Source organism: Salvelinus sp. IW2-2015, linkage group LG16 (genome assembly GCF_002910315.2).
Source record: "Salvelinus sp. IW2-2015 linkage group LG16, ASM291031v2, whole genome shotgun sequence".
In the NCBI taxonomy this organism is placed as follows: domain Eukaryota; kingdom Metazoa; phylum Chordata; class Actinopteri; order Salmoniformes; family Salmonidae; genus Salvelinus; species Salvelinus sp. IW2-2015.
This window is the reverse complement of record NC_036856.1, coordinates 30,389,726-30,414,932: the sequence shown is the minus strand read 5'-3', so window position 1 is coordinate 30,414,932 and position 25,207 is coordinate 30,389,726. Positions and strand designations below refer to the sequence as shown.

General features: G+C 44.3%; 1 protein-coding gene and 1 pseudogene across 1 annotated transcript; both read left to right on the top strand.

Annotated features, from left to right (window-relative positions):
* The window catches only part of LOC139028912 (aquaporin-4-like), a 6,871-nt pseudogene extending 3,914 nt beyond the window's left edge, over positions 1 to 2,957 (top strand).
* Positions 2,958 to 18,547: 15,590 nt separating this feature from the next.
* LOC111975322 (uncharacterized) lies at positions 18,548 to 25,080 on the top strand. The gene is made up of 5 exons (XM_024003534.2): positions 18,548 to 20,067; positions 21,410 to 21,594; positions 21,787 to 21,931; positions 22,091 to 22,396; positions 24,561 to 25,080. Exons 1-5 carry the CDS (start codon positions 18,565 to 18,567, stop codon positions 24,720 to 24,722), a joined length of 2,301 nt encoding a protein of 766 aa, XP_023859302.2. The 5' UTR covers positions 18,548 to 18,564; the 3' UTR covers positions 24,723 to 25,080.
* The last annotated feature ends 127 nt before the right edge of the window (positions 25,081 to 25,207 follow it).

The following is a 25,207-nucleotide window of genomic DNA, read 5'->3' as shown; positions in this document are numbered from 1 at the left end:
TTACACTCTCTTCCTCGTCTCTCATATCCTCTCTCTCTTCTCTCTCTCTCGCATCTCTCTCTCTCTCTCTCTCTCTACTCTCTCTCTCTCTCTCTCTCTACTCTCTCTCTGCTCTCTCTCTTACCTTACGACTCTACTCTCTCTCTCTCTCTCTCTCTCTCTCTCTCTCTATCTCTCTCTCTCTCTTCTCTCTCTCCTCTCTCTCTCTCCTCTCTCTCTCTCTCTCTCTCCTCTCTCCTCTCCCCCTCCCCTCTCTCTTCCTCTCCCATCATTCTCCTCCTCTCTCCCTATCTCTTTCCTCTCTGTCCCTCATCCTATCTCCTCTCTTCCCTATCCTCATCTCCTCTCTCCCTACTATCAGGACATGTTGGTCCCGGTGTGGTGTCCTTGCTGTACCAACCAGTCCGACCCATCTGCTCTCCTCCTGGCCTGCATGTTGTCATAGAGACAGGGCATGGCCGCCTTCAAGGGGATCTTGACACAGGATTCTTGGCGTGCATGGGGAGCGGAGTCCTAGCCATGATAATCTTTATCCTCAGACTGGCTTCCAACATCACTGGGGTGGTCCTGCAGGAGCACCCACTCTAGACCTGTCCTCAATTCCCCTCTCTGCTTCGGAATCAGCAATCCGCGCCACCCGGTCAAGTGTTTTGGAACACTTACTCAGTGGGACCATATTAACCCCTCGGTGACCGCAAAGCCATCGCGTGTACCAGTATCAGCTGGCCAACGGCAGTGTTTTACCTCCTGATCTCGCTCTTTAAACAAACATCATTATGTTGTCATCCAGAGTCACATGTATTTATTTTCCCAGCTATAGCATACTATATTTTACATACAGCAGGTTTTTAAAGGACCAAAGAGTTTTTTCATTTTTGCCATATGTCCCGGCTCTAGTCAAAAGTAATGCACTACACAGGGAAAGGGGTGGCATTTGGGATTTAGCCTTTGTCCTCAAGTCTACTGCACGTGCCTTACATCCTGTCTTGTTTGCTAACCAAGGTCATGTGACTCCCACCAGGTGAACACCAGTATCTCTGTGGGCCATGCCCTGGTTGTAGAACTCTTCATCACCTTGGAACTCATCTTCACCATGTTCGCCACCTGTGACCCCAAATGCAGAGACCTGAAGGGCTCAGCTGCCCTGGCAATCGGCTCTCTCTGTCTACATCGGACACCTGTTCGCTGTGAGTAGTACCTCAGATAGCCAACAGAGTTTGCCACTGTCATGACGTTGGCCTGTGGGTAAGGTTTATGACCCCCCCATAAATACCTTTCTGCCCTCTCTCTCTTGACTCTACTGAAGGACTCTTGAATAGCCTTTGTTAAACATAGAGAGTCTGGGAACATCAAACGGTGGGGGGAAAGGAACCATATTTCGGTAATCCAACCAGTGGAAAATATGCYTRGGTACTTAATYAATATGATGTCAGTTCGGTTGTCATCTGAGACATTATGACTGATGACAGGACGACATAAACTGTATRTGGGAAAGTCTACACATTCTAGTTATCAGATTCACATGGAATTGTTGTGCAATTTAAATGTTTAAATATAAAACTATTTGTGAAAAGATTAAATGTCATTTTAGCTTCCAAATGAGAGAATTGGGTTTTCATAAGGTTAGAGCTCTGCTCAATCAGTGGCCCGCCCCTGTGAAGAGACATGGGTTATAAACTATGAAACACACCCTTCTCTCTCTCCACTATATAAGCCCTTGACGAAAATGTAACCTCCTGTTCCGAGTACGCGAGGCCTGCAGCCTCTGCGTTAAAAGGGCAAATAACTTGCTGTTCCGGGTACATTAGGGCGACGGTCCGATGTCAGAAAGATTCAGATAATAAATACAGAACGAAGCCAACCTCAGCGTGAGCTTTGGTTGCGAATGGTATGAACTTTGAACTCTTATTCACTACAGAAGTGATACCTCCTAGCCGTTGAGTTAGCAGCGGCCGCTGTAAACGTGGGCTAGGAAAGGACGGACGACGTATCCAGTCTAACACACAACGACAATACTACAACGTATCCAATTTACCACCAGTGACATTCTTCCGAGGACAGGAAAATCTCTGTTGGCCAACACGGCCAGCATCTACGACCAACCTACCGAAGCGCAGCTCAGAGTAAATATTTATTGCATTTTCCTTTTCCAAATGGGCGGTAATTTAGAATGCATAAGATACTGTATTMACAATAGCACAGCTTCTCCCTTTGTTCCTCAGTCTTCCCGCTCTTTCACTCAAACCCAACCCCCTTTCTTTGTGTAACCAGCTGTCATATCTGTTCCGRCCGCTAGGGACGTTTTCCTTTATGACATAATTTGTAATCAAGGTATGATTCATTCTGTGTATATGTAATTCTGTGTGATTAGTTAGGTATTTAGTAAATAAATAATTAAACCCAATTTTGTATTGCTGATTCAACTTGTTAGCCAGGGTTCGTGAAGACAACCAAGAATTCTACGGTGTTCAGAGGAGTCTGAAAAAAGGTGATGATTAAATATTGACTGCTATTGATGTAAAATATTAATAGGTCTTTCAGAGTTTATTCGGAAGATAACAGCTCTATAAACACTCTTACATGGTGCCCCGACTTTCTAGTTAATTACATTTACATGATTAGCTCAATCAGGTAATATTAATTACAGAGAAAGGATTTTATAGAATAACATGTCATATCACTTAATCCGGCATAGCCAAAGACACGACACCACTCTTCATCAGTCAACAAACACTAACCCTAGCACTAACTCTAGCCCCTAAACCTAACTCAAGCCGTAGGTATCACTACTCTACCCTAAGCCCTCTGGTTGGAATGTCCCAATTAGTATATGTGTGTAATATCTCTCCTCTGTTTAGCTTCCCTACACTGGTGCCAGTGTGAACCCTGCTCGATCATTCGGACCTGCCATGGTCACCTGGAGCTGGGAGAACCACTGGGTAAGAGTGAACAAATGAAACACAACGCACAGAACCACATACAACCATATACAACCATACACAACCACACACAACCTACACACAACCACATGAAATCCCTGAAACCCAAACACGCACATCCTCTCTCACAACTTCACTCAACCACACAGGGGTAGATTCATACAACCACAATAACAAAAACATTGACGCAATGCACAACCACACAAAAGCTGTATAAACTGCACACATTACCCTATGTGTTTACACACACAAAGAGAGAGCTCGAGCAGATCATTTAGTGGTTTCATGCATTGTGTGAATACAAATGTATGGTAAATAATGTATTGTAATATTTTGGAGTCACAGTAAAAGTGACTCCAAAGTGGCACAATATATTATTTACCATTCATTTCTATTGGGAACAAACTAATCTGAAACATAACCAAAACAAACAGCAAAACAAACAGCAAATGCATCTAACAAGTTTGTAGAGTCACAAGCTTGATGTAATCATTGTCATTGCGTGCTAGGAATATGGGACAAAATACTCCAATTTATATAAGTGAATTTTCCCTAATTCTTTTGGTCCCCTAAAATGAGGGGACTATGTACAAAAAGTGCTGTAATTTCTAAACGGTTTAACGGTTTATGGATGAAAATACCCTCAAATTAAAGCTGGCAGTCTGCACTTTTAGCTCATAGTCATTGTATAATTTCAAATCCAAAGTGCTGGAAWACCGCGTGTCACTGTCCCAAGACTTGTGGAGCTCACTGTAGAAACAGACACAGCCCTAAGACTCACAGCACCAGTCTTCTTTCAGTGCACGTGGTGAAGTCTCTACCCTCTCTGCTGAGTGCCTCTCTCTTCATCTTTCTATTCTTATTGGCCTGAACGATTCTCCAATAGATAACATATTGAGTCACTAACTTTATATGTAATATGTGTATAAAAAGACTGGGATGTGACAGGGTGGCTTAGAGAGATTTATTCTACTTTTATACTACTGTGTTTATTTCAACTGTTTCACTGTCTCCCTTCCTTTAGATTATTGCTATTGTCCTCCCCTCCTATCCCTCTCTCACAAACATATTTAATCACACACACAAACACACTGATCTTCCTCTGTTTTAAGTGAATACTATAATTGATAAAATGATTGTTTGAAGAGAACAATGATTATTGCTCAGCCAGAAGGATTAAGCTGTTTCGTGCTTTTTTTATATAGTTAATATTGTTGTAATGGATAAGACCTCATGTTGGACATATCTCTTGAATTTTATATCAGTTGTCTTTCCACTGAGCTATGCTGCAGTATACTGAGGTACCTCATCACTAATAATGTGAACTGGCCGATGGATTGGTTGATTTGTTGATTGATTAATTGATTGATTGGTTTAGCAAAATGATTCATAATCTAGAGTATGCTTTCCCTAACCCACCGCTATCAGATACAGTGTTTTCCTAAACAAATCCCCTGCGTTTGAGGCTCCTAAGTGGAACTGAAGTTTGATCAATGTTAAGGTGTACTTACCACTTTCTAACAGCAGAGGGCACCTCAGGAAAGGATTGACAGGCTTTCAAGTTTTGAAAGCACAAGCATGTGCATGCAATGTGCATGCATGAGTGTTTTCTGTGTGTCTGTGAGCACACGTGTTGTGCATGCATTTATGTGAGTGTACAGTAGGCCAGTCCCAGGACAGTGCTTAGTAAACTGTTATGTTGGTACAGTGGAGTCCCTCTCTCCTCAAAGAGCTCTGTGTTCTATCCGGTGGCTATCTATTACAATTTTAAGTATAATTGCTCCATTTAAATTAACTGGAGGGAGAAAAAACACAATTATTCTCATTTAAATTAATTGACCAGAGTAACAAGACACAGACATACTGTAGTTGTCCACAAATACCACAAGGACATAGAGACAGGGACATAGAAAGTGCTAACTATGTCAATACCTTGTTCTGTTGCTGGACATTCTGGCAATGAGGGAGATGTTTAGCCTCAGAATGTGAGGGAAATCACACAGCCTCATTGTACTGTGAATGGGAGGATTCAGATGACAAGCCTGAAGGAGAATAAAACAGGGCAGGCTGATTACACACAGCCATGCGCTCCCCTTGTTCTGATGAGTACCTCCACTGAGGAAGTTTAAATATGAAGTATTATTGATGTCTGACTGACTGACTGGTGTTGAATATTTAGAAAATTTGTGGTGGAATACCACAGGAGACCAATCAAACAAGACATGCCGGAAGGTGCGCCCAGCCTACAGTCTCCCTGTCTGTGGCTTCTCATCATCAACAGATCAGATCACCAAAACACTGCAATACTAACACAAAGTCACCACAATCATTGAGAGATCCTCAAAGTTGACACAATCATACTCATCAGTGTGCTGGTAGTTAGGGACCATATCCTCCCCTCAGTGGTAACAGGGACCAAATTATCCACAGGTGGTGCACCGTTGTCAGGACAGTAACCACTACTATAGGGCTGAGTGACCAAGGTGATGCTAACTCACTCAGAGAACTGTTACCACACAACTGTAAGAAAACAACTCAGTCAGAATAGAGTTGCTGATAATAGCTCATTATGGCACTCTCTCCCAATCTCTATTTCACTGCCTCTCCATTCTCTCTCCTTCTACTTTCCTGTGTCTGTTGTTCACCCTTCCTCTCCATTCTCTCTCCTTCCACTTTCCTGTGTCTGTTGTTCACCCTTCCTCTCATTCTCTCGTTCCATCTTTCATGTGTTTGGTTGTTCCCACTTCTCTCATCCTCTCTCCTTCACTTTCCTGTGTCCTGTTGTTTACCTTTCCTCTCCATTCTCTCTCTTCTACTTCTGTGTGTTGTTTCACCTTCCTCTCCATTCCTCTCCCCACTTCCTTGTCTGTTGTTCACCGCTTCTCTCCAATTCTCTCTCCCTCCATTTCCTGTTGTCTGTTGTTCACGTCTATCTCTCCATCCTCTCCTTCTACTTTCCTGTGTCTGTTGTTCACGCTTCCTCTCCATCTCTCTCCTCACTTTCTCAGTGATCTGGTGTTCACTTCCTCGTCCATTCTTTCCATTCGACTATCCTGGTGTCTGTGGATACCCTTTCTCCATTCTCTCTTCTTCCACTTTCCTGTGTCTGTTTGTCACCCTCTCTCCATTCTTCTCTTCACTTTCCTGTGTCTGTTGTTCACCCTCTTCCTCTCAATTCTCTTCTTCTACTTTCCTGTGTTGTTGTTCACCTTCCTCTCCATTCTCTTCTTCCTTCCATTTATGTGTCTGTTGTTCACCTTCTCTCCATTCTCTCTCCTCCACTTTCCTGTGTCGTTGTTCACCTTCTCTCCATTCTCTCTTACTTCTATTCCTGTGTCTGTTGTTCACCTTCTCTCCATTCTCTCCTACTTTCCTGTGTTGTTGTACCCTTCCTCTCCTTCTCTCTCCTTCCACTTATCCTGTGTCTGTTGTTCACCCTTCTGTCTCCATTTCCTCTCTTCTACTTTCCATGTTCTGTTGTTCACCCTTCTCTCCATTCTCTCTCCCCACTTTCCTGTGTGTTTGTTCACCCTTCCTCTCATTCTCTCTCCTTCTACTTTCCTGTGTCTTTGTTTCACCCTTCCTCTCATTCTCACTCCTTCTACTTTCCGTGTCTGTTGTTCACCCTTCTCTCCATTCTCTCCTCACTTCTGTGGTCTGTTGTTCACCCTTCCTCTCCATTCTCTCCTCACTTTCTGTGTCTGTTGTTCACCCTTCTCTCCATTCTCTCTCCTTCCACTTTCCTGTGTCGTTGTTCCCCCTTCCTCTCATTCTCTCTCCTTCTACTTTCCTGGTGCTTTGTCACTTCTCTGCATTATCTTCCTCCACTTCCGGTCTGTTTTCACCCTTCCTCTCCATTCTCTCTCTTACTTCCTGTTCTGTTGATCACCCTTCCTCTCCATTCTCTCTCCTTCCACTTTCCTGTGTCTGTTTTCACCCTTCCTTCCATTCTCTCTCCTTTACTTTCCTGTCGTCTGTTGTTCACCCTCTCTCATTCTCCTCCCTCTACTTCCTGTGTCTGTTGTTCACCATCCCTCTCCATTCTCTCTACCGTCTACTTTCTGTGTCTGTTGTTCACTGCCTCTCCATTCATCGTCTCCTCATTACATTGTCTTTTGTTCACCGTTCCTCTCCACTTCTCTCTCCTTCACTTTCCTGTGTCGTTGTTCACCTTCCTCCCTATCTCTCTCCTTCCACTTCCTGTGTCTGTTGTCACCTTTCTCCATTCTCTCTCCTTTACTTTCCTGTCGTCTGTTGTACCCTTCCCTCTCATCTTTCTCTATCTCGTCACTCTCTTCGTCACTCTTTCATTCTGTTTTCACCTTTCTCTCTCGCTTCTACTTTCCTGTGTCTGTTGTTCCCTTCCTCTCATTCTCTCTCCTTCTACTTCCTGTGTCTGTTGATCACCTTCCTCTCCATTCTCATTCTTTCCACTTTCCGTGTGTCCTGTTGTTCACCTTCTCTCTCCATCTCTCTCCTTCTCTTCTTGTCATTGTTGGTTACCTGCCTCTCACTTCTCTCTCCCTCCATTCATTCTGTCACCCTTCTCGTCTCCACGTGTCCTGTTTCACCATTTCTCATCTCTCTGTCTACTTCATGTGTCTGTGTTCACCTACCTCTCTTTCTTCCGTTCTACTTCTCCTTCTACTGGTATGTCACCCTGTTTTCATTCTCTTCTTCTCCATCGTGCATCTCTCTCTCCCCCATCTTCCCTGTGTCTGTTGTCACCCTTCTTCTCCATTTCTTCCCTTCACTTTCCTGTGTCTTTGTTCATCCCTTCCTTTCATTCTCTCTCCTTCTACTTTCACTGTGTTGTTGTCTCGACTTTTCCTCTTCATTTCTCTCCATTTCTACTTTTCCTGTGTCTGTTTTCACACCTTCACTCTCCATTCTCTCTCCTCCCTTCCGCCTGTCTGGTCTTCACCCTCCTCTCCTTTCTCTCTCCTTCCACTTTCCTGTGTCTTGTTGTCACGCCTTCTCTCCATTCATCTCTGCCTCTACTTTCCTTGTCTGTTTTCACCTTCCCTCCATTCTCTCTGCCCACTTCCCTGTGTCTGTTGTTTCACCCTTCCTGCTCATTCTCCTGCTCCTTTCTACATTCCTGTCGTTTGTTCAACCCTTCCTCTTCATTCTCACTCCTTCAGCATTCCTTGTGTCTGTTGTTCACGCTTTTCTCCATCTTCTCTCCACTTTTCCTGGTGTCTGTGGTTCACCTTCCTTCACATTCTCCTCTCCTCCAACTTTCTGTGTCGTTTGTTACTACCTTCCTTTACATCTCTCTGAGCCCAAGTAGACTCCCAATTTCAGGACGAGAAAGTAATTAATGGTGGCTTACGGGCATGGTGTCACTATTGTGTTCTAAGCCCTTTGATCAGCACCTACTGTGGATGTTTGAGCTGCATGACTTATTGGGCTGCATTAAAACTCAAACATTTACCTGACTGAGAAAGAGCAAGATAGAAAGAGAGAGAGATAAATCGTTTTTATGGAAATAAAAAACATACACAATAATGAAATTAGACATGTAGACACACTTTCTCCATTCCTTTCTGAATAGTCAACACAGTCTGACTCCTATCTCTTCCTCTTGATTGAGATTCACACTGTTGATTGCTCCATTGGTCCAGACAGTGTCCAAGAGATGTACTTTCTCTAATGTATAGTATGATACATATTTGATTTCGATAGATAGTGGCAGTTGACACAAGCTACAGTTTATATAACCACCATCATCTGCWGTTTCCCTGCCTGGCACACAGCAGTGTCCCTCCATCCATTAGAAGAAAAGTGGAAGGTCTCCGCGGAAGGTCTCCATCAAAACTAATCATCACGAATAACATCAGCCTCTCCCGCCGCGAGGASTAGCGCAGGCGAGCTAAAGGCGGGAGTGCGAGAGAGCCACAACTCTATTGCGGGGAGGCTTTCCAAACAAACCAGCTATATAATATAATAATAATTATTGTATAGAGTTGATCATTAGAAAAGGTATAAARGGAATCCAGAATAATGTTCATTTGATATGATGCAGGAATACGCTAATTGTCTCCTGATCTTAGCCTGAGGGGCTAGTGGAGCCTTGGAGCGACTGTTCTGTCTTCCGTCCCTCGCCAGGCTAATGCATTTCTCTGTAGCGTGCCGGGGAAGCAGCATATCGCCGTTTTTCAGAGAGAAAAGCCGATGATTGATGTCGAATGTTTCAGGTAAGAACTGTCTGAAATTTGGTTTGTTTTTAATTTCCTGGTAAAGATTGTGGAGGTGGTTGTTGGGACTTATATGGGCGAGGGGAGCAGCACTGTTTTGCCCATGGGGTAGGATAGTGGACAAGCCTACAGTTTGCTGCTAAAATGATTAATCACTTGTGGTGAGGAAATTCTGATCTCTGTTAGTCTTGGAAGTTGTCGCTGTCCATGGTCCTGCACATGTAGAGTGTGTTGATGCCTTGTCAGGAGTAGCTGACCAGGGCAGTGCTGAATGGACAGCTCCGAGGTGTTCACCATGCGGAAATGCCCCTTATTCAATTACAAAGTTAAATATGGAAATAGATGAATGACAATATTCTGTTGTTATACTGCAGTTCTATTGTTCACAGTAAGAATGTCATCATACTTACATGTTTCATATTTTCCCACACTCTGGGACACTCTGTGTGTGTGTGTGTGTGTGTGTTGTTGTGCTTACTTGTGTGCAGCTTGCGTTCGTGAGTGTGTGTAGATAGTGGAGCAGACACAGTGTATAGGATGTGCAGTCAGCCCTGAGCCATCCAGTTGTTTGGCATGTCATTAATAATGGATCCTAGAACTCATTAAAGCTGAAGTGACAGCTTGCTATTTACGCTGGCTGGCAGGGAGAGAAATATGCTTATAGATGTACATTCCAAAGCATGTCTGTTCTCCTTTTCAGGATAATGAAATGTTTTAGGAGGATAAAATACTAAATATATGATCAGAAAGTATATATGAGTTTGATAGAGAGTAGGTAAGACATTAAAGACATGTCCCGGAACTTTGGCGACTAAGTATTTTTTAAACCTCCTGATGCACACACAGCAGAGCGAGCGAGAGAGAGCAGTGACGTGGTGAACATATCTGCACATGTGTGACTTTAAATAAGCAATTACTTTTGGCTTGTGAGCGCTTTCAGAACTACTGGCTAAAAAAGTATACAAAAGTACCAGGGGATCTCATTAAAGGTGTTATGGTGTAGGCCTACTTCATATGTGATTATTACACTATTGTAAAGTCTTTACACTGTGAATGATTGTGCAGTTGTGTAGGTATATTTTGTTATAATGTTATTTATATTCTGTATGTAAGGGATGGTGTACTACTGGCTGTGTAATCTAGTCTTCAAGGTTTTCCTACATTCTTTCTTGTGACAAGCATTGCTCTGATAGGCATTGTATGTATGCAAATAGTTTCTGAATTAGTGTGTGTGGGTTTAGTGTGTTGTTTGATATAGTGGGCATGTTTACATGGTGTTGCAGGTCTCTCCCGCGAGACAGACAGATAAACAGAGCGTTTGTCCCTGACTGTGATCTCATTAGAGACTACTGCTGGGAAGAATGGTTGTAGTCAATAGTGAGTGTGAAGGACAGGTGTAATGTGAGCACTTTCTGTTTATATAAGAGCACGCACACACACACACACACACACACGGAAACAATTTATATACTCACACACTCTTTCACACACAAACATGTCCACACAAACACACACATCCCTCTTTCATGCCAGCCCTATGCTGAGGGAGCATCTCTATCTATTGCATGGTGTTCATTTCGTAGGTTTTGACAAGGTGCCTCAGAGAGCGAGAGAGAGAGAGAGAGCTTTGTTCTTTGTGTAAGTGATTTTTCTTCTACAACTTCTCCCTATCTCTGCAGATTAGTCAGGGAGTAAATTACCTACCTGCACACAAAAAAGCGCAATCCTACACACTTTGCTGCCACGCGGCACACAGATATCCTTTTGAAGAGCGGCCATGTTATTCCCCGGAGCCCCTAAGGCTCTCCTGACATGCAAATCATCYTAAAATTAAATGTAAAACTCTAATATGTATTCTGGGGCCCTTCTCTTATCAGCAACTGCACAAGCGGCATATAAATCAGGCTGGGATCAGACGCCACAGCAAAGGTCTCCACTTAAAGGCCTGGCTAATTGCTAATTGGGTACGGAGGTGCAAAACGAGGCATGGGTGTTTTTTCCAAATGTCTCAGCATTCCTTCCTGGTGATATGCCTTGGAGGCTGAGACACGGTCAGAGACAAAAGACACTGCTTCAGTTAAGCAAAGAGGTTTCAGAAAGGAAGGTTTCACTTTGGCTGTTTCTGTAGGGCTGTGTTTGCTTGTTGGTTGCTCCTTCCTGTACTGGACCTAGATTAATCTTAATCTTTGACCAAAAAAAACAKATTTTCAAATGAAAAAGTCCATTAAAAGTGATTTTCAGTCCCTCAATGTGTGCAGGTTTAGGATCAAGGTATTTCATATTAATTTCCTCACATATCTAACATTCTGACACATTCACATCACACTCACTCAGAAAATATGGTTATATTGCTATGTTCTACTCTCTGCACTGCTGTGATGGATGGAAGTGAATCACACTGCTTTTTCCATTGTAATAAATGTCATTAACACACTTCCCATAGATACACACTGTTGGGTCTGTCTGCCAGACGATTTCCATTACTGACACACATGTCACGTTCGTTGTAGTGAGGAGACCACATTCTTTCTTGTGAATACATACTTTTAATGTAAGACGAATGAACACGAAGAACATTAAACAAACTAACAAAATAACAAAACGAACGTGAACGCTATAAACAATGAGTGCAGACATGCAACTTCACATAGACAATAACCCACAAAACCAAACTGGAAATGGCAACCTAAATAGGATCCCCAATCAGAGACAACGATAAACAGCTGCCTCTGATTGGGAACCAATCTAGGCCACCATAGACCTACATATGTCTAGACTAGACACACACACCTAGACATACAAAAAACCCTAGATAAGACAAAAACACACATACCACCCTCGTCACACCCTGACCTAACAAAAATAATAAAGAAAACAAAGAATACTAAGGTCAGGGCGTGACAACACAATACCTAATTACCCACGACATCCAGCACTGCCATATAGCAGCAGAGATAAACAGACTGCCTGAGATTTGTTCACTATATTACATTTGAATTTAAATGACAGCTCTGTTAGGCACTTGGCTTCTCACAGGTCCTCCCGTTTTGTTACTCTGAGTAAAGTTAGGGAAGAGGGTCTTCAACATTACAACTCTCTACATCTATCTCCTTAGGGTAMAATCAGGGAAATGTTAACTGTATGTCTATATGAACCCTAAGTTGGCAGCATAAGAAGTCTATGAACTTCCACAAGGGCAACATACAGTGAGCTCCAAAAGCATTGGGAGAGGGACACGTTTTTTGTTGTTGTTTTGGCTCTGTACTCCAGCACTTTGGATTTGAAATGATACAATGACTATGAGGTTAAAGTGTAGACTGTTAATTTGAGGGTATTTTCATCCCTATGGGGTGAACCGTTTAGAAATTACAGCACATTTTGTACATAGTCCCCCCATTTTAGGGGACCAAAAGTATTGGGACAAATTCACTTATATGTGTATTAAAGTAATCAAAAGTTTAGTATTTGGTCCCATATTCCTAGCATGCAATGATTACAACAAGCTTGTTGGATGTATTTGCTGTTTGTTTTGGTTGTGTTTCCGATTATTTTGTGCCCAATAGAAATTAATGGTAAATTATGTATTGTGTCATTTTGGAGTTGTTTTAATTGTAAATAAGAATAAAATATATGTTTCTAAACACTTAAACATTAATGTGGACGCTACCATGATTACGGATAATCCTGAGCGAATCGTGAATAAAGATGAGTGAGAAAGTTACAGAGGCAGAAATATTATACCCCCCCCCCAAAAATGCTAAATTCCCCGGTTATCATAGGGAAGTAGGGGTGCTGCATCACCCCCTGATAAATCAGAATAAAAAAAGATACATACAGTATATACAGTAACAGTAAAAAGTAATTCAAGGGTTTTTCTTTATATTTACTATTTTCTACATTGTAGAATAATAGTGAAGACATCAAAACTATTAAATAACACATATGGAATCATGTAGTAACCAAAAAAGTGTTAAACAAATATATATTGTATATTATAGATTCTTCAAAGTAGCCACCTTTTGCCTTGATGACAGCTTTGCACACTCTTGCTTCATGTTTTTTTTTTTATAGAACCTTAGGAAAGGGTTCTTTATAACACCATACAGGTTCCATTTAGAACCTGATGAATATGATTCTTTATAGAATCTTCAAAATAAGGTTCCAATAGCACGAAAAAGGGTTCCGCTATGGTTACAAGCCAAAGAATCCTTATTTCAATCAATCAATTGCTCAATCAATCAATCAAATGTATTTATAAAGCTCTTTTTATATCAGCAGATGTCACAAAATGCTTATACAGAGACCCAGCCTAAAACTCCAAAGACACCAAAGAGCAAGCAATGCAGATGTAGAAGCATGTTAGCTAGGAAAAACTCCCTAGAAAGGCAGGAACCTAGGAAGTAACCTAGAGAGGAACCAGGCTCTGAGGTGTTGCCAGTCCTCTTCTGGCTGTGCCGGGTGGAGATTGTAAGGGTACATGGCCATTAAGGCCAGACCATTCTTCAAGATATTCAAATGTTCACATACGACCAGCAGGTCAAATAGTAATCACAGTGGTTATATGGGGTACAACAGGTCAGCACCACAGTAGTTAATGTCAGCTGGCTTTTCATAGCCGAGCATTCAGAGGTTGAGACTGCAGGTGCAAAAGAAAGAGAGAAAGAGAGAGAGAAACATTGAAACAGAGAGAGAGAGATCACACAGGATGCCAGAAAAGACAGGATAATTACAACAGATAGGAAAGACCCTAGCCACCTGGCACATACACTATTGCAGTATAGATACTAGGGACTGAGACAGGGGGAGTTGGAGAACACCTGGACAGGGCCAAACAGGCAGGATATAACCCCAATCACTTTGCCAAAGCACAGCACCCACACCACCAAAMGGATATCAACAGACCACTAACTTACTACCCTGAGACAAGGTCGGGTATAGCCCACGAAGATCACCCCCACTGCACGAGCCGGAAGGGGTGCAAAATCAGACAGAAAGATCACGTCAGTGACTCAACCCACTCAAGTCAAGTATAGCGGGAAAAAGCCTGGCATGACGTGATGCACCCCTCCTAAGGATGGCATGGGAGAGCGCGAGTAAGCCAGTGACTCAGCCCCCATAACAGGGTCAGAGGCAGAGAATCACAGTGGAGAGAGGGGAGCCGGCCAGGCAGAGACAGCAAGGGGGGTTCGTCACTCCAGTGCCTTGACATTCACCTTCGCACCCCTGGGCCAGACTACACTCAATCATAGGACCTACTGAAGAGATGAGTCATTCGGAAACATTGTGTTTCTGAATGACATCACCAAGAGGTAGCATATAGGGTGAGAACAATAGTGGTCCCAGAACAGAACCTTGAGGACCAGCGAAACTTACCATCGATTTGTCAGAGGACAAACCATCCACAGAGACGAACAGATATCTTTTCAACAGATGAGATCTAAACCAGGCAAGAACTTGTCTGCGTAGACCAATTAGCACAGAATCGTCTAGAATGTCATTGTATACTGTAGCGTTAAGATTTCCCTTCACTGGAAATAAGAGGCCTTGTCCGAACCATGAAAAACAGCCCCAGACCATTATTCTTCCTCCACCAAACTTTACAGTTGGCGCTATGCACTGGGGCAGGTAGCGTTCTCCTGGCATCCGCCAAACCCAGATTRGTCCATTGGACTGCCACATGGTGATGCATGATTCATCACTCCAGAGAAAGCATTTCCACTCCTCCAGAGTRCAATGARGGCAAGCTTTACACCACTCCAGCCGACGCTTGGCATTGCTCATGCAGATCTTAGGTTTGTGTGCTTCTCGGCCATGAAAACCCATTTCATGACACTCCCAACAAACAGTTATTGTYCTGACGTTGCTTCCAGAGGCAGTTTGGAACTCGGTAGTGAGTGCTGCAACAGAGGGCAGATGATTTTTACACACTACACGCTTCCGCAGTCCCGTTCTGTGAGCTTATGTGGCCTACCACTTCSCGGCTGAGCCGATGTTYCTCCTTTGTGTTTTCACTTCACAATAACAGCACTTACAGTTGACCGGGGCAGCTCTAGCAGGGCAGAAATTTGACGAAGTGACTTGTTGGAAAGGTGGCATTCTATGACGGTGCCACCTTGAAAGTCACTGAGCTCTTCAGTAAGGCCCTTCTACTGACAATGTTTGTCTATGGAGATTGCATGGCTGTGTGCTCAATTTTATACACCTGTCAGCAACGGGTGTGGCTGTATTAGCCAAATTCACTAATTTGAAGGGGTGTCCACATACTTTTGTATATATAGTGTAGCTCTTTCAATAGTTTAGTTGGAATAGGGTCCAGTAGACAGCTGAAAGGTTTAGATGCCATGACTATTTTAGTGAATGTGTTGAGCGATACAAGTTTTTTCAAAACTTGAGTGTCTCCATTGAGCCAAGGTCCTGGCAGTTCTGTGCAGAATCAGGACAACTGAGTTTTGGAGAAATATGCATATTCAAAGAGGTGTCCGTAATTTGTTTTCTAATGATCATGATCTTTTCACCGAATAAGTTCATGAATTCACCACTGCTGAAGTGAAGGCCATCTTTACTTGGGGAAAGCTGCTTTTTAGTTAGCTTTGCAACAGGATCAAAACATTTATTTGGGATTGTTTTTATTATCCTCAAAAAGGTTGGAAAAGTATGCTGATATTTGGCACTATATAGAACCACTTGTTTTTAGTTTGTAGAGTCCTTAGAAGCTGTAATTGTAGAAGAGTATGAAGGACATAATTAACCTAAGCTAAGGTGGCAGCATAACTATGAACCTACACAAGAGCAGCATAAGAAGTATATGAACCCTCACAAGGGCAACATAGCTAACCTATGAGCCTTTATAAGAGCTCATACAGTCCCTATAAGCTGTAATGGGAGCAGTGCATCGTATGGAGGACACCCTGTAGGCTATCAGGCTGTATAAAGCTGCATCAAGGTCACGGATGCCCAGGGGAGGAGCAGTACTCTTAGCCTGGAGGTACAGCAGGGTGATGAGGTTCTATATTAAGAGGAATATAATATCATTGCTTTGTACTTCTGAGGCATTGGCATGTATGCTCAAATCAATGCACAAGTCTAACAACAGACTRCACACACAGTGGCTTGTGAAAGTATTCACCCCCCTTGGCATTTCTCCTATTTTGTTGCCTTACAACCTGGAATTAAAATAGATTTTTTGGGAGTTTGTATCATTTGATTTACACAACATGCCTACCATTTTGAAGATGCAAAATAGTTTTATTGTGAAACAAACAAGAAATAACACACACAAAAAAAGACTTGAGCGTGCATAACTATTCACCCCCCACAAAGTCATTACTTTGTAGAGCCACCTTTTGCAGCAATTACAGCTGCAAGTATCTTGGGGTATGTCTCTATAAGCTTGGCACATCTAGCCACTGGGATTTTTGCCCATTCTTCAAGGAAAAACTGCTCCAGCTCCTTCAAGTCGGATGGGTTCCGCTGGTGTACAGCAATCGTTAAGTCATACCACAGATTCTCCATTGGATTGAGGTCTGCGCTTTGACTAGGCCATTCCAAGACATTTAAATGTTTCCCCTTAATCCACTCGAGTGTTGCTAAGCAGTATGCTTAGGGTCATTGTCCTGCTGGAAGGTGAACCTCTGTCCCAGTCTCAAATCTCTGGAAGACTGAAACAGGTTTCCCTCAAGAATTTCCTTTTATTTAACACCATCCATCATTCCTTCAATTCTGACCAATTTCCCAGTCCTTGCCAATGATGCTGCCACCACCATGCTTCACTGTGGGGATGGWATTCTCGGGGTGATGAGAGGTGTTGGGTTTGTGACAGATATAGCGTTTTCCTTGATGGGCAAAAAGCTAAATTTTAGTCTCATCTGACCAGAGTACCTTCTTACATATGTTTGGGGAGTCTCCCACATGCCTTTTGGCGAACACCAAACATATTTACTTATTTTTTTCTTTAAGCAATGGCTTTTTTTCTGGCCACTCTTCCGRAAAGCCCAGCTTTGTGGAATGTATGGCTTAAAGTGGTCCTATGGACAGATACTCCAATCTCCGCTGTGGAGCCATATTCTTTCCATTTTTTATAATGGATTGAATGGTGCTCAGTGGGATGTTCAAAGTTTCTGATATTTTTTTATAACCCAACCCTGATCTGTACTTCTCTACAACTTTGTCCCTGACCTGTTTGGAGTGCTCCTTGGACTTCATGGTGCCACTTGCTTGGTGGTGCCCCTTGCTTAGTGGTGTTGCAGACTCTGGGGCCTTTCGGAACAGGTGTATATATACTGAGATTGTGTGACACTTAGATTGCACACAGGTGGACTTTATTTAACTAATTACGTGACTTCTGAAGGTAATTGGTTGCACCAGATCTTATTTAGGGGCTTCATAGCAAAGGGGTGAATACATATGCARGCACCACTTTTCCGTTTGAAATATTATGGAATTGTTTTAAACAAGTTATTTTTTTCATTTCAATACACCAATTTAGACTATTTWGTGTATGTCCATCACATGAAATCCAAATAAAAATCAATTTAAATTACAGGTTGTAATGCAACAAAATAGGAAAAATGCCAAGGGGGATGAATACTTTTGCAAGGCACTGTAGCGCTCAGATAGAGTAGTGTATGACATCCAGGAAAGTACTGAATGTTCTCTAAAGAGTTTATATTAGGACTGTCAAACAATGAAAAAATGTCAGAGTAAATCGCAGGATTTGCTCAAATTGAGCTGTAATTTAAGATTTCTTTATTCAAAAAGCATTACAAGAATATTGATTTTGTCCAAAGTTAAGGTAAGCAAAATCTGGTAAATTTATAAAGCACACTCTCTTTAACATCAATAACTTGTTTTTGACGTTGTATTGTAGTTTTAAGCTGTATAAAATATGTATTTTGAATGTTTTCAGTGTATTTTGAACACTTCCAGATAATGGGATTAATTGTGATAAAAAAAAAACTTTAATTAACTGATTCATTCTGACAGCCCTAGTTTATAATTTTTCCCAAGAAACCTCGCCGACCCTGGCCTGTGTCATGTGCAGGGAAAGGTGTGTGTGTGTTTGTGTGTGTGTGTGTGTGTGTCAGGTATTGCCTTATCAAATGCAGCAGTTACTTCAATTAAAGAGAGACATAAAACCCTGTTACATATTCGTGCTGCATGTGAGTGGTCCAATATGCAGTCCAATACTGCAGCCTTTTTTGGGAGCGCGCTCCCTTTACCCACTAGCAGCGCTCGCTCCCTGCACCTTTAAGAGCGCGTGCCTAGCTGAAGGTCACTAAACAGTAACACAAAGCTCTCTCAGCTCTGCGGTCCAATARAGCGCATGCGCTCTGCKTGAGGACTGCTACACAGACTGCAATATGGCGAGAATGCCTGGCAGCGCAGACTGCTCTAGCGACACGGCGGGGACAGAGCGGGAGGAGCACATGAGTTGCCCGGAGACTGAGAGGAGCGGAGATGAGGAGGATGATGAGATCCAGGAGGTACAGATCACCGGGGAGGAGTACGGGGAGGATGAACTGGAGTGGGAGGCAGAGTGCGCAGACCCCAGCAGCTGCTCCGCTATGGAGACAGAAGCGGTCCGTATGCGCAGTACGGACCAGTGCAGCGGGTTGGGACCGGGAGCGGGGGCGGACCCCGGACTGTTCCACATCACCGGACTGGACTCTGATCCGGAGGGAGACCTGCAGCGGTCTGACCGCTCCAGACTGAGCGAGAACACTCGCCTGGCTACTAGGTACGCAGTCAGGATCTTCCGGGAGTACCTGAGTGAGAAAGCCCAAAGTCCTGACTTTGAAACTCTGGACAAGGAAGCGCTGTGCGCGGTCCTGCGCTCCTTCTACGCGGAGGCGCGATCGAAGAGCGGCCAGCTCTACAGCAAGTCCTCTCTCATCAGCATCCGGAGTTCTCTTAACCGCTACCTGAATGAGCCGCCTTACTGTCGCACCCTGGACCTCACCAAGGACCCAGAACTGCGCAGCGCCAACCTGACCCTGGCCGCAGTCATCAGAAAGCTGGAGGAGCAAGGTGCTGGTCCCGTTGTGCAAAAACAGGCTATTACMCGGGCGGACCTGAGAAAACTCTACACCTCTAGTGTGTTTAACACCGATACGCCGTTCGGGCTTCTCAACAAAGTGTGGTTCGAGACATGCATGTATTTCTGTACGAGGGGGAGAGAGAATCAGCGCGAGCTGGAGGAGGATTCATTCGGGCTAGCCATAGACGAGGATGGGAGAAAGTTTATCTATTTCAAAGCGCTGGGGCCGTATCACAAGTCTCGCTCCGCGCCCTGGACTAAAAAAAGACCAGACACGGATGATGATACTCTGCCGCGCATGTATGAGACGGCCACGGAGTTTTGTCCGTATGCCAGTTTTGTGAAGTATGTCTCGAAACGGAACCCGGTGTGCAAAGCGTTCTTCCAGCGCCCGCGAGACCACTGCTGCTTAAGCGACATGACATGGTACGAGAACAAAGCAATCGGTAAAAACCTGCTGGGCACGAGGATGCAGATGCTGTCGCGTGCTGCCAAGCTTTCAAAGACCTACACCAACCACTGCATCGGCGCCGTCTCCATAGCAACGCTCAACAGCATCGCCGGTATCGGGTCAAAGTCAGTGTCCCTTCACGTTGCCTCGGAAACGGTCAATGGTGGCGCACAGTCTTATCTCCAGCTCGTGATCCCATATAGCCGACAGGTCACGGACGCAGTGGAACTGAAGCCGCAGAGAACGACAAGGAAATCTCGTTCTCACTGCCCCGGCGACGTCTCTGGCCCTCCATCACCTAAGAAGATCTGTGTGCGTTCCTTGGAACGCGGAGAGTCCCCGGTGGTCATAGTGGACGGTACCGAGCCCGTGGACGCCCGATCCCCGGAGCCCCACGGTCAGCCGCCCGCTCCTTTACCAGCTGGCGTGGTAGCAGCGCAGGTAACACAGTTTCACACTCTGCACCAACTGATCAGCAGTCTTCTAAATTTAATGTAGAATAAATGTACTAGTCTCCAAAGCATCCACAGATTATGCATAAATGTAATGATTTACATAATTTTCCATTTACTGTGGAAGTATTGACCAGTAAGATGTGTGTGTTTGTACTGTTTAGGAGTGAGTTCTGTCATTGGGTGTTCTAGGTGCTTTAGTAAAGAGGTCATGAACATTGTGTTAGCGTCCCAAATGGCACCTTATTCCCTATATAGTGCACAATTTGTTTACCAGAGCCCTATGGACACTGGTCAAAAGCAGTTCATTGTATGTATAGAGGTTAGGGTGCCATTTGGGACAAGCCTGTGAGTAGAGGACACATGAGTGAGTTCTCTCTGGGACTTTGTCTGTTGCTATGGGTGATGGCGCCCCAGGCCCACAATTACCCACCATGCACCACAGTGGAGCCCGCAGGGGGAGAGCCAGAGCGTGCAAGCTCTCCCTCCCTCACTCACACACACACTTATTTTATACCCATTTGCCTAAAGCTCACATTTTCCTGAGACACAGGCACTATACTGAACAATAGTACGACAGGCTGTCTCAAGCCTCTTTCCCCTAATGAAAAAAAAATTGTGTTTGTGTGTGTGAGTGTGTGTGTGTATATCCAGTATCATAATGAGTTTAATGTTTTTGCGTCGTTCCTCAGAAGAGCCTGCCTGTCGTGACCCTAGAGAGATGCACATGTCTGCTGCAGCACTAACAGCTCTGCTAATCTGTTTTCTGCTTTATCAGCTATACATCTATCTCCCTCCATCTATCTCACTATTTACCGTTTTCTCAGCTTAAAGAGGCAGACTGCCTTCGGCCATGGCTGTCTTTCTCCCTCACTGCACTTACCACAGTGAATGCTGACCAGTAGACTTTATAGCTTGTCAGTTTTTCAGCAGTGAAAACTTACTTGAAGCATTTCCAAGGTGTTTAAAATCTTCCTCTACAGGAATGTCCTCACCTTTCTCACCTGTATAGCAGAGCAGAGGAGGAGACAGACTCATATCTGTCTCTGGGTTTCTTTAACAAGACTCAGCCCACTTCACTGTCCTTAGTTAGCCCTGACAGACAGACACTGAAAAGGGCAAAAACCCCTCTTCGTCATGTAGTTCAGTGATTCATGAGTTAATTGTACTCAAAACGTTGACAGAGTATGAATGAAGTCCCAGTCTACAACTCTTTACTAGAGTCCTGTCTCTACTTAGTCACTCAGGGAATGACTGTGTGCTATGTTCACACAATATCTGTGACAAATTTCAGTTGGACATTTGTGTATCTTCTTCTTCTTCTCTCCCAGGATAGCCGTAATAGCAGCATGGCCAGCCGGCCACTGGTCTCCCAGACCCCTGCCTCTCCGCTGGGCTCAGGGGGCATCCCCACCCCCGCACAGCTCACCAAAACCAACGCCCCTGTACACATAGACGTAGGAGGTCACATGTACACCAGCAGTCTGGCTACACTGACCAAGTACCCAGAGTCACGGTAAGACTCGCACACACATAGCGTGTTTGAGATTGACTACATTGAWGTGGAATGCAGTCACTGATCTACAAATGACCTTGCATCCCAAATACCTACTCATTATGTGATCAAGATTAGCAATTCTGCGCTTGGCTTTGCTCAAACTGATCCCCTCAAACATGTACACTGATGACATGTACACCCCAATGATAGGATTGGTCGTCTGTTCAACGGGACAGAGCCCATAGTGTTGGACAGTCTGAAGCAGCACTACTTCATAGACCGAGACGGTCACATGTTCCGCTACATCCTCAACTTCCTGCGGACGGCCAAACTGCTCGTTCCCGACGACTTCAAAGTGAGTTTATCTGACCCTGCACTCAGGCCTTGAAAACATTGTCTGTAATTGCACACTTATAACATATGGTGTGAAGCTTTGTGGGATACATTTTCTTTTTAAGAATCTGATGATCGTTGTGTTTGTGTGTGTATGTCTGTGTACGRGTGTGTGTTCCAGGAYTACTCTCTACTCTATGAGGAGGCCAGGTTCTTCCAGCTATCTCCACTACAAGCAGAATTAGAACGCTGGAGGAGTGAGCGTGAGGCCAGGAAGGTGTGGCGTGTGTGTGAGTGTGTGGTGGTGCGTGTAGCTCCAGAGCTGGGGGAGAGGATCACTCTGAGTGGAGACAGGGCTCTGATCGAGGAGGTGTTTCCAGAGGTCGGGGACGTCATGTGTAACTCCCTGAACGCAGGCTGGAATCATGACTCTACTCACGTCATACGCTTCCCACTCAACGGATACTGTCACCTCAACTCTGTACAGGTAACATGACAGACACTACCCTTACACTGCATAGAATAACCATAAAAATACCCTACAACAACCCAAAATACTAAGTTAACAGATAACGTCCCCTCAACAGATAAGGTCACCTCAACTCATAACATCACATTAACCCACCTCAACTCTGTACAGGTAACATCCCACTAACTAGTACCCATGGCACAAGCATAGTATAACCTCATAGAGGGCCAGACCAGCCACAGAGAGAGAGACTAATCCTGGTTAGATATGAAACATGTGGCCATCGGCTACTGGGTCTGCTGGTTGCAACACTCACTACAGAGTTCCAAACTGCCTCTGGAAGGAACGTCAGCACAAGAACTGTTCGTCGGGATCTTCATGAAATGGGTTTCCATAGCCGAGCAGCCGCACACAAGCCTAAGATCACCATGAGCAATGCCAAGCGTCGGCTGTAGTGGTGTAAAGCTCGCAGCCATTGGACTCTGGAGCAGTGGAAACACATTCTCTGGAGTAATGAATCACGTTTCACCATTTGGCAGTCCYAAGATGAATCTGGGTTTGYTGGATGCCAGGAGAACGCTACCTGCCCGAATGCATAGTGCCAACTAAAGTTTGATGGAGGAATAATGGTTTGGGGCTGTTGTTCATGGTTCGGGGTAGGCCCCTTAGTTCCAGTGAAGAGAAACCATAACGCTACAGCACACAATTACATTATAGATGATTCTGTGCTTCCAACTTTGTGGCAACAGTTTGGCGAAGGCTCTTTCCTGTTTCAGCATGACAATGCCCCTGTGCACAAAGGAGGTCCATACAGAAATGGTTTGTCAAGATCGGTGTGGAAGAACTTGATTGGCCTGCACAAAGCCCTGACCCCAACCCCATCGAACACCTTTGGGATGAATTGGAACYCCGACTGCAAGCCAGGCATAATCGCKCAACATCAGTGRCCGACCTCACTAATGTTCTTGTGGCTGAATGGAAACAAGTCCCCACAGAAATATTCCAACATCTAGTAGAAAGCCTTCCCAGAAGAGTAGAGGCTGTTAAAGCAGCAAAGGTGGGATTTTGGAATGAGATGATCAACAAGCAGGTGTCCACATACCTTTTGTCATGTAGAGTAGGTCCTTAGTGCAGTGCTATGACATGATTGGTTGATGGTAGGTGGGGGCAGGAGGTCCTGTATAAACACAAACTCACTTCCTTGACAACTTCCTTTAAAACAGCTCTGGCCTGCTCTGTGAAGCGCAAGAAGTATGAATGCTCTGATCTCTGCGGAGGCCACATCACAGTAAATGCTGTACGGCCACTACAGATGTCGGTTTGACCATGCAGAGCCTTCAAGGCAGAGAGAGAGGGAGTGGGATGGAGGCATACAGAGGTTTCTAATTTAGCCTACTGCCTGCAAGAAACAAAGAGAGAAGGAGAGGGCGACAGAGCGAGACAGCGAGGGAGGGAGGCAGACACAGGATAGAGGTACAGATGCTCCTTCAGTGTATACTAATGGAATGCCATCTTGCAGCTATCATTTTGTCTGCATACAAAATGTCCCCCTATTCACTATTTAGTGCACTACTTTTAACTAGGGCCCATAGTGCACTACATAGGGAATATGGTGCCATTTGGGACGCACATACTATTACACAAGAAAAAGGGTTTGTGTCTGTGTGCATATGTCAGTCCGTGTTTGTATGTGTGAGTTGTCGTGATAGAGGGGATCCTCCTATCTGTCACTGTGTTTTTAGGTCAGGGAAGGACAGGGTGAGATGGCTGGCTCTTCTTTAGTCAGACGGAGTCTTGCTAAAGAGAGAGATGAGTGAACTTGGGCCCTATGGGCACTGTCTGTGCTATTGTTAGTAGCACATTTGCACATATTCACACATTGGTTCTCTTCCACAAACTGGAGTCCTGTATGACTGTGGTATGACTGGACCCTGAATCAGCCCCTCTCTGAAATCACTTCTCTGCCCCTCGGTCAACTGACCTTCCATACATACTGTGTCAGACCACCAATTACCTGATTCATCGTCTATTCTCTTTTTGTCAAACCCCAAATAACTGCTGTGAATGTGATTAAAACTTGAGATCTGAGTCTGTGTCTACCTGAGTGGTTATTCTGACCACAAGTGTGTGTGTACGGTGTCTGTAACGTATGTGTGTGTGTGTGTGTGTGTTTGATTAACAGGTGTTGGAGAGGTTGCAACAGAGAGGATTCGAGATAGCAGGGGCGTGTGGCGGGGGAGTAGACTCCTCCCAGTTCAGCGAGTACGTCCTACGCAGGGAGGGAAGTAGCAACGGACAGCGTGGCCACACCCTCATCRGCATCAAACAGGAAGCACTGGACTAAGCCCGACCTAGGTCAGATCAGGGGTCAGTGGATAATTGGTCAGGAGAAACCAGAAAGCCACGCCTCCATCTCCAAGGGAACGCCAATAGTTGTTTTAGAATTTTGGGGACATAGGTATTGCCATAATGAAACGGTGATTGTACCTACACCAAAGGAGAGCAATAGAACTATGACCTCACCGCAATGAACTATGGAAGTCACTAACCAGGCGGTACGCAGATAGTGACTGACCCCTCTCCCCATGAGCAGGGACCTATAGCATAGAGAGAAGCAACATTAGCACTATCATCATACTACTCATGTTACTGTGTAGGATTATTCTGATTTATAGTGTCATAATACTATGTGGATTTAAGATTCTTACAATAATGTAAATAATCATAGAATGGGATGAGGTCATGACTGAAACTCTGAAATGGAGAAACGGCACTGATGAACATGGAAGATATGCAGCTGAATGTTAAAAAGCACAAGTGTCTGGGAAA